The sequence below is a fragment of the Haliotis asinina genome, chromosome 15 (genome assembly GCF_037392515.1).
Source record: "Haliotis asinina isolate JCU_RB_2024 chromosome 15, JCU_Hal_asi_v2, whole genome shotgun sequence".
Classification (NCBI taxonomy): Eukaryota; Metazoa; Mollusca; class Gastropoda; order Lepetellida; family Haliotidae; genus Haliotis; species Haliotis asinina.
In genome coordinates, this window is record NC_090294.1 from 50589170 (window position 1) to 50600449 (window position 11280).

Here is an 11280-nt window from a genome sequence, read left to right on the forward strand (position 1 = left end):
TTATAATTGTCATTTGTGATGTCTGACTTCGGGTGGCAGAGGGGATCCCAGTAGACCTGCCGTGGATACACGAATTGCCATCATCCAGATTACCCAGACGTTAGGGCGATACCTGGCGCCATCAGCACTGATGGATGATCAACCCCGGCCTCAGCAGGCGCCTACAGATACTACTGCCACGTTGTGCAAGGCAATCGCTGCGGAGTGTTCAGACCATCTGAAGCATACGGCGTCAGTCCATAAAGTATTCACAATCTTTGACCTCCGGCTCTTTTTTAAATAATTCCCGTTGATTGGATCAACGTGGAAACAAAACTTGTATCCTACGTTCACGACAACCCGTATTATTCAGATTGCCACGTGTCGGCGGCGACTTTAAATGTCCACTTTGATGAAACAAACAGGGACTGTCCAGCCACAGAATGTCCAGTTTAACAGGGAGTTTAACAGTTTCCCACAAGAGAATTGCTTAATAGAGATTTGATCTACAAATCGGACTTAGCCAGATGAGCTGCATCTATTTTTCCGAATTAGTTTTCGGAGAATTTACTGACAGATCAAATATGAAGTGCTCACGGTGACGAATTCATGTTTTACAAACTCAGATTTCTTTATGCATACGTCAATAGTTCTTACTTATAGAATGCGGTATCGCTTGTCAATATGTGATTGTTTCTGATAGCATTGGACTGTGAATGCAAAGGCCGTGTGAGTGAAGTGGGTTTATTGCTTCATTTTACTGTTACAGCTTTGTAGCATGTTACAGCTATATGACCAATAGCTATATCGCCTGGCATCACCCATAATTCTTCGTGACGGCTCTATACAGTCTTTATTCAGCGGTAACTAATAAATACCATGGCAACAAATGCATATTATCTACAGTATGGTAACGTGTATATCACATGGTGACGTGTATATCACATGGTGACGTCTATATCACATGGTGACGTGTATATCGCATGGTGATGGTGACGATCATATCCCGTGGTGGTGTCTATATCACATTGTGACGATCATATCGCATGGTGACGTATATAACACATGGTGATGATAATATCACATGGTGATGATCATATCACATGGTGACGTATATAACACATGGTGATGGTGATGATCATATCACATGGTGATGATCATATCGCATGGTGACGTATATAACACATGGTAATGGTGATGATAATATCACATGGTGATGATCATATCACATGGTGACGTATATAAGACATGGTGATAGTGATGATAATATCACATGGTGACGATCATATCGCATGGTGACGTATATAAGACATGGTGATGGTGATGATAATATCGCATGGTGATGATCATATCGCATGGTGACGTATATAACACATGGTGATGGTGATGATAATATCGCATGGTGACGATCATATCACATGGTGACGTATATAACACATGGTGATGGTGATGATGATATCACAATCGCATGGTGACGTATATAACACATGGTGATGGTGATGATCATATCGCATGGTGACGTATATAACACATGGTAATGGTGACGATCATCTCACATGGTGACGTCTGTATCACACGGTGACGTCTATATCACACGGTGACGGTCATATGACACGGTGACGGTCATATCACACGGTGATGAGTCAGCGTCAGAGTATAGAAGTAAATGTAGTCGTACAGTTAAACAGTTGCGAAAAGATATAGCGGTGACAATACTCCTGGCTATATTTTCTTCGCGAATTCATGTCAAATAGCAATGGCCTTAGTCATACAACTGTAAGTCCAAGGGTCCAAGTGAAAGTGTAGCGCAGACAATGGTCTTAGTTACATAACTGTTACGAGTCCACGTGAAAATATAACAGTGGCAATGGCCTTAGTTACAATACTGTTACGAATCCAAGTGAAAAGATAGCGGAGACAATGGCCTTAGTTCAGTATAAGTAACCTTATCCTCAGTATTTTTCGTTACACTCTACCACTGAGTCTAACAAAACCTTATGGGACCTCGCGTCAGGTAACCTTTGAGATTGACCAATGAGAACACAGCTTACCAAATAGCGAAAGTGGACATTCGCACATACCTTTTGAACTTTTTATCTCGAAAAGGTTCGTACCCGAACGATTCCGAATGCTATTTAGTGTACGATCCCTTCCGGGTGATGCACACGGCGCACGCTACAACAATGACAACGGTGAGTAAACAGTCCCTAAAAATAGTGTTTTTGGCAATATTCAAGGATTCTTGCGGAAACATTGGCGAATGGTAACCGTGTCAACAGAACCCCAAAGCGTATATACAGCTGGTCAAATAACTGTGTTATATACAGATTTCTTTTGTTGACAGATCTCTGTCGGTAACCTCAATATTTTGAAAGTCCCATCGATCTCTAAATAGTAGCCGTTGTTTGATTGGTTCAATCTATTTAACCGTCTCGCGTTTGATTGGACGGTCATAAGTAGCTCAAAGGTTACCTGACGCGACCTTCTACTAGGTGGTGGACTGTAACGAAATACACTACGACTAAGTTTACTTAGAATGGCCTTAGTTACAACACTGTTACGAGTTCAGGTGAAAGTATAGCGGAGACAATGGCCTTAGTTACAGTACTGTTACGAGTCCAAGTGAAAAGATAGCGGAGACAATGGCCTTAGTTACAATACTGTTACGAGTTCAAGTGAAAGTATAGCGGAGACAATGGCCTTAGTCATACAACTGTTACCAGTCCAAGTGAAAGTATAGTGGAGACAACAGTCTTTTATCTACAGCTCTGTTTTTAATCACATTCAGTATTGTGTATTTAATATGGAATACATTGATCATACATATAACTAGCGGCAATATAAAGCGGTGATGTCCCCTAACTCATTCCCTCATGAATGTTTGTAATTACCACATGTCAAGCCCAAGACAAACGTTGTTTACCAAAGTATTAGTGAACGTACTCTCAAAGTATTGCCGCATACAAAAGCCCGTGTTCATCACAATGAACGTGTACAAAAACGGTATCCATATGTTGGACGCCCATTACCGTGGCCACGTCGCTCCTGGGGGTGAGGTTTAGAGCTGGAGACAGTCCGACCCCCGGGCAGCTCTTGTGCACACACTAACTATTTTTCATGTCTCCGGTATCTGATGAGGCGTCCCTGGGGTTTGAGAAAATGATGTTTTGTGTTTGTAAAACATCATTGTTCGTCACCGAGAGCGGGTTCCGCTTTGTGAAACGCTGTATGGAGGTCCGGGCGGAAACATGAATACTGATGCATTATGGGTTTTTAGATGGGTTTGTTTGATCGTTGGCTGACTGTTGACGTGAAATATGTAGGATTGTAATGAAGACACATGATGATGAACCCAAAGCTGCGTTAGATGTTATTCATTTCATAAAGTTCAGAGAGGAACTGAATGATGTGCATGAGAGGAGCACCGAGGGAACACCATCACACGAGACAGATGTATGATGGTGGCTAGCGATGTAACACAGAGCAAAAGACAGGACAGGACAATACTAACACCAATAACACCAGTGCTTCCACCAATACTAACATTAATAGTACCAGCACTTCCACCAATACTAACACCAACAACACCAGTACGTCCATCAATACTAACACCAACAACACCAGTACGTCCATCAATACTAACACCAACAACACCAGCACTTCCACCAATACTAACACCAACAACACCAGTACGTCCATCAATACTAACACCAACAACACCAGTACGTCCATCAATACTAACACCAATAACACCAGCACTTCCACCAATACTAACACCAACAACACCAGTACGTCCATCAATACTAACACCAATAACACCAGTACGTCCATCAATACTAACACCAACAACACCAGCACTTCCACCAATACTAACACCAACAACACCAGTACGTCCATCAATACTAACACCAATAACACCAGTGCTTCCACCAATACTAACACCAATAACACCAGCACTTCCACCAATACTAACACCAACAACACCAGTACGTCCATCAATACTAACACCAACAACACCAGTACGTCCATCAATACTAACACCAATAACACCAGCACTTCCACCAATACTAACACCAACAACACCAGTACGTCCATCAATACTAACACCAACAACACCAGTACGTCCATCAATACTAACACCAACAACACCAGCACTTCCACCAATACTAACACCAACAACACCAGTACGTCCATCAATACTAACACCAATAACACCAGTGCTTCCACCAATACTAACACCAATAACACCAGCACTTCCACCAATACTAACACCAACAACACCAGTACGTCCATCAATACTAACACCAACAACACCAGTACGTCCATCAATACTAACACCAACAACACCAGTACGTCCATCAATACTAACACCAATAACACCAGTACGTCCATCAATACTAACACCAACAACACCAGTACGTCCATCAATACTAACACCAATAACACCAGCACTTCCACCAATACTAACACCAACAACACCAGTACGTCCATCAATACTAACACCAACAACACCAGTACGTCCATCAATACTAACACCAATAACACCAGTGCTTCCACCAATACTAACACCAACAACACCAGTACGTCCATCAATACTAACGCCAACAACACCAGTACGTCCATCAATACTAACACCAATAACACCAGCACTTCCACCAATACTAACACCAACAACACCAGTACGTCCATCAATACTAACACCAACAACACCAGTACGTCCATCAATACTAACACCAATAACACCAGCACTTCCACCAATACTAACACCAATAACACCAGTACGTCCATCAATACTAACACCAACAACACCAGTACGTCCATCAATACTAACACCAACAACACCAGTACGTCCATCAATACTAACACCAACAACACCAGTACGTCCATCAATACTAACACCAACAACACCAGTACGTCCATCAATACTAACACCAACAACACCAGTACGTCCATCAATACTAACACCAACAACACCAGTACGTCCATCAATACTAACACCAATAACACCAGTGCTTCCACCAATACTAACATTAATAGTACCAGCACTTCCAAAAATACTAACACCAATAACACCAGTACGTCCATCAATACTAACACCAACAACACCAGTACGTCCATCAATACTAACACTAATAGTACCAGCACTTCCACCAATCCTCCCGTCAAAGCCACCACAAACAATCCTGAAAATTCTTGCTTAGAATCGTTGATTACACGTCACTTGTTCCTCGCATCACCAGTTATTTTGCCTCTTAATATAGTACACGTCATCCTCTATTACATGTCACTTGTTATTGCATGTCCCTGTCACATCGTGTCACCCGTTATTACATTACATCAAACATATTGGGACACTCACATTTCTACGCTAGCCACAATGACCTGCCTCACTATCGGTTCCCACAACCGGAGCCAATTACAGAGATGTCGCCACAGCTGATTAGGTGAAGGAGAGGCCCGCATCAGCTCAAGTGTTGCTTCTTATCAAACCAAGTCCTCCACAATATTATTTTCACCAGTTTCAAGTCCTATATTTAGAGACCTGTCCAAATTGACAACGTATCTATCAATGCTATTTTCACATGACACCGAGAGGAGCATTTATAAACAGATCAAGCTTAAGATATCTCGGATTCTGTCACACAAGACCAAAAACGGGGTTTCAAATGCAGTCATGACTGAATCTCTCCTGTGGATCTGTTCAGGTGTTCATTTTGTTCGCTTCTCAGAGCCAGCTTCGATATTTGACCATATACCTATAAACCTGTCATCTATTCATATATAACACATCTTGAAGCTAGGAGTAAAGTTATGGATCCTTTGGGTTTTGATTTTAGGAAAAATTGTTTTTTGTTACTAAAGGTTTTTCAGGGAAAGCTTTTATGCTGTTTTATTCATTTCTGTATTTGGTTCATCTATTTTTTATCTAACCATTTCTGCACCCCGCCTGCAAAACTATTTTAATATCTATAATTAAAATAGTTCTAAGATTATAATAGGCTCTCAGTCAGCTACCATGTTGGTCCCGTGCAGTAACATGCCGGGGGTTCTCATTAAACCGGTTTAGCGTCAATGAAGCTCTTCTCCATGCTCCAAATTGGATTATTCTTAAAGAACTGTTTTCACGAAAATTAAAACTGAATAAATGCCCAGTTTTCATTGTTTATGGTAATATTTAACTGCCCAACGGAAATCATCGGAATTGAATGAACATGTTGTGGAATGGGCTTTATTTGGCTTACTTTTCACTTCCACGTCCCTTGAGTGAGTGAGTGAGTGAGTTTACTTACATGCCGCACTCGGCAATATTCCGACTATATGATGGTGGCCAGTAAATAATCAAGTCTGGTCCGTACAATCCAGTGGTTAACAGCATGAACATAGATCATCATCGATAACTGGGATACGGTGACATGTGTCAACCAAATCAGCGAAACTGACCACATCTCGTTATAGTCCGCTTGGCTCAAAAGCGGACCGATGAATCGCAATCTGAGTGAGTTGGGTTTTACGCCGCACTCAGCAATATTCCAGCTATATATTGGCGGTCTGTACGAATGTACGAGTCTGGGCCAGACAATCCAGTGATCAGCAACTTGAGCATCGATCTGCACAATTGGGAACCGATAACGTGTCAACCAAGTCAGCAAGCCTGACAGTCAGATCCCATTAATCGCCTCTTACGACAAGCACATTCGCCTTTTATGGCAAGCATGGGTTGCTGAAGGCCTATTCTACCCCGAGACCTTCACGGGCCTGAAACCTAATAAACAAAAATACTCAACGCCGATCATAATCAAAAACATCATACCAACTCGGTGAGGTTGTTGCAGAATTTTGGTCCTAAAAATGATTTTTTAAAAAGTGTTGAATAATCTGTCACTAAAATCTACACACGGTTCAGTATTTGTTACGAGGGAGGAGTGCAGAGAAAGGAACAGCCAGATGTGCGAAGAAGCATGAAGATGGCACAGCTCAGTTTAATGAATTAAAAAAAACCCATTGCCGGCACTTCTCCAGCTTGGTTCGCTGTGTCTGTTACGCCTGCGCTAACGCTCAGTGTTGGACCCAGGGAACCAGGCTTTTGCTTCTGTCAACGGGTGCCTGTAGTTATCGACTTGTAGTGAATTAGCACATGATTTTGATGAACATTACGTTGACGAAAACAAATGAATACGTTGATGAAGACGAAGGCATAGTTTAGTTGTTCAAACTTCTTTAGTTGGTTTCACAAGACATGACAAACAAGTATACATGAATGAGGTGAGTCGGAATGCCGGTCTCCACACTCACATCTCACGTACAGTATAGATAGCATACATATATATAGTTTTTAACAGCAATAGACAGGCAAAGATTCAAGGATGGACAGCTAGAGAAACAATAGTGCTTCCTTCTACAGTTGTTGTGATGACAGACACAGCCAAGGGGGGTCACCAATAAAGGCCATATGCCATATACAGTAATTAATGGAAGTGACAAAGAGAAACAAGGTAGCTGACAAAAACAATGTACTCTGCGGTAGTGATAAAGATCAAGATTGCAGATTGAATAATAATAACTACATATCATATAGCCTGGCTACATAGTTTTTGGTCTGTAGAAATATTTGGACATGGCTATGTAAGCTATGTAAATACCAACAGTGCGAATCTGTACATATTCACTGTAAAGCAATCCTTCATGTCGTTGACATGCCATGCAGCAAATATATCTATGCAGTGATAGTAAGAGAATGATCATCTAGCCAATCTGACATTGGGAAAATAATCAAAGGATCGTTGCAATGTACATTTCACTTTCAGGTATTGGCGACTTCGGACAGATCATTTCAGAGAAAGTATCATCATATTGATAGAGTTTGGCTTTGCGGTGAGGTTCAGTACCAAGCAGTGATAATAATTAGCGTCATAAAAGTATGCATTAAACATCTCAGCAAAAATTTCAACGATATTTGAAACCAGGAGTCTAACTTTAGCGCGCGACTTAGACGGTACCTGTGGGTACTGTTGCCCTTTTAAGTATGATGGGTGCTCTTCCCGTGTCTGTGACGGAGCTTGCCCATATAGTGCGGGTGCTATGCCCAATGAAAAAAAAATACTCCTACAGTGGGGGCTATTCCTGTGTCGTTGACAGAGCTTGCCCATATATTGTGGGTGCTGTGCCCAATAAAGAAGTATTAATAACAACCCTACTCTGACTTCAAAATTTTAAAATGCTGAATATTACTTTGCTGTTAGTGCCTTAATATAATATTGACACATGATAAAAATGTGGTTATGGGTATCTGGACAAAAGAATATTCCTATTCTGACTTCAGTTTATATCTATATAAGTAATCAATGTTCACATGCATGAAATACAATATGGTATAGACATAACAAGGTAGTAATGTACTGGTCTATGATCAAACATACCTGCTTGCACTTATCAACAACAACACATTGTATATCCTGCACTCAGTTCATTTAAGTACACACAGATCAGTAAATCCTAATGATCTGTCTTGTACACAATGTCAGTGTTGAAGATGTTCATAAGGTGGCTTTTGGATGAATACACGATCTCCATGTTGATGGCTGTGATAAGATCTCTGAGGGAGAGACGTACCTACTTGCCTGGTCTGTGGTATCTCGCTTCTTCCTTAACTTGTAGGTTGTCCATAAGGTGGCTTCTGGATGAATACACGATCTCCATGTTGATGGTTGTGATAAGATCTCTGTGGGAGAGACGTACCTACTTGCTTGGTCTGTGGTATCTCGCTTCTTCCTTAACTTGTAGGTTGTCCATAAGGTGGCTTCTGGATGAATACACGATCTCCATGTTGATGGCTGTGATAAGATCTCTGTGGGAGAGACGTACCTACTTGCTTGGTCTGTGGTATCTCGCTTCTTCCTTAACTTGTAGGTTGTCCATAAGGTGGCTTCTGGATGAATACACGATCTCCATGTTGATGGTTGTGATAAGATCTCTGTGGGAGAGACGTACCTACTTGCTTGGTCTGTGGTATCTCGCTTCTTCCTTAACTTGTAGGTTGTCCATAAGGTGGCTTCTGGATGAATACACGATCTCCATGTTGATGGCTGTGATAAGATCTCTATGGGAGAGACGTACCTACTTGCTTGGTCTGTGGTATCTCGCTTCTTCCTTAACTTGTAGGTTGTCCATAAGGTGGCTTCTGGATGAATACATGTTCTCCATGTTGATGGCTGTGATAAGATCTCTATGGGGGAGACGTACCTACTTGCCTTCCTACTTCCTTAACTTGTGGGTTGTCCAAAAGGTGGTTGCGGTATGGTCTCTATTCAAGATGGCGACTTTGAGGATCCATGTTGATCAAGACGTTTGCAATCTCTTCATTTTGACGTAGAACTTGGGGAATCATCCTTGATACATAATTAATGATAGGCACATAGAAAGGTGTCTGTAGAAATATTTGGACATGGCTGTCCTGAAGTTCTCGATCACCTGGCTGTCTCTATCTCTGCCCTCCTCCCTCGTAACAAACAGTGAACTGTTTCGATATTTCTAGTTCCACAATGTAGTTTCAGAATCTACCTGCATTTTCATTCTATTAGCCATGTTCATATTACACTTGTTTTCGAGCCCATTCTGTACAAACTTATACAAAAGTTCAAAACAGTAACATCAAAACATATTTATCTGTTTGCGTGACGTTCTAGAATATGTTAGTATAGAGTTGACACTACTTTATGGGAAAGCAACTTCTCTATTTTAACAATAATGACGTTTCGGTATAGTTCTAAACCCGTTTTCAAGCATATTTCGAAATAAAGAAGTTGATCATCCATAACGTTGTGTCATCCCGAAAGATAATATTGTTTACACAAACAAGAATGACTGTAACTACTAATGAAGACCGCTGAGCTAGAGACAGACATATGTACCTGAGCTAGTGCATGGTGAAACATCAACATGGTCTGGAATATGTTGGCGTCTGTTGGTTTCGTTTGTTTGAATGATGTACCTGTATATTGTTCAAGTGGTTGCCATTTAGGGTAGTTTATTTTGCTTTACATTTACTGTAAATGAATTGTCCAAGAGCAGCAGTAATTACATCACATTATCAGAATATCTATCGTCATTCAAGCCAAACAGAAAACATAGGTCAAAGTTCACACGGAATGTAGACACTTATGAATTTGGCTAATTAATAAATCTCAGGCCTTGAACGTCCTTCCTACAGTAGGAAGGTAACTGATTCAACTTCATTCACAGGATAAATCGCCACAATCATTTATTTTGCAAATAATGAAATCGAAGAGCATTAATCTCTATTTTTCACATCACACATTACGGAACGCCTTTAAGTTGCAAAATAAGAGAACTGGTGAAATTGGTTTGCTGAATTAAATTACGGTGATGCCAAAGTCAATTGCGAAGCTTAGCGTCTACCTCTGGATTACCCGTCTTGAGGAATAGCTCTAAATACTGTAAAAGTTAATTTTTATCGATTTATCTTAATAAGACGTAATTCTGACAAAACAGTTTTCAGATCACAAAATAACCAACAATTTCAATTATCGTTAACATAAGCACGTCTCTACGGCACCTCTCGCCCAGAATGGTGGCACATCTCGGGGCGGATTGCGGATTATTCCATCACCGGTTTCAGGCAAATCGGTGACAGAGCGCGTTTTTACCATTCTTCCTGCTCCATCTCTAACAGATAATGTACTGAAACACGAACTAATATCGCCATGGACTTAGTACAAAATTTAATAATAGCCAAAAGTGAGGCCAGAAGTGCTTGGTCAGACAACGAGGTGTGATCGCTCCAAGTCTGTCTCCGTCTTCTGTTGCAAATGAACAGCAGATCACTGCAACAGGAAATTTGATAGCGAAGAAAACAGATTATATCAAGCTTATAGCTTAACACGACTGAAGCAGATCAAAAGGGAAGGAAATCCAACGACCAAATAAACCCAATTACGAGGAGAGACCGTTGGCCAGCACACGCCTATCGGTGGAGCAGTGCTGTGTGTCTGTGGCCAGCCCGAGCTGTTCGACTGGGTTGTTGATTGAGCGATAATGCTACCGTTCTCTTACGACAGTTAGTTTGATTGTAGCGGTTAATATTGCTGGTAGCCAAGGGACCCGGGGCTGTCTGGGGTGTCAGGGCCCATTTTATATATAAGCTACGTTGATCAACAGAAAGAAGGCCGGACATTTTGATTCGGGAGTCCTCGACATGGCTAGATATATTTGCAACTGTCTGTCCGTCTGCGCATTTGTTTGTAAACGCGCAGGTGATATTGGTCACATGGCCCATACTTCCAC

The 11280-nt window shown here is 41.3% G+C and overlaps 1 protein-coding gene across 1 annotated transcript; it reads left to right on the plus strand.

Moving 5' to 3' along the window:
* The first annotated feature begins 2963 nt into the window (after positions 1–2963).
* LOC137265104 (GATA zinc finger domain-containing protein 14-like) lies at positions 2964–6942 on the plus strand. The gene is made up of 3 exons (XM_067800415.1): positions 2964–3030; positions 3462–5087; positions 6884–6942. Exons 1-3 carry the CDS (start codon positions 2964–2966, stop codon positions 6940–6942), a joined length of 1752 nt encoding a protein of 583 aa, XP_067656516.1.
* The last annotated feature ends 4338 nt before the right edge of the window (positions 6943–11280 follow it).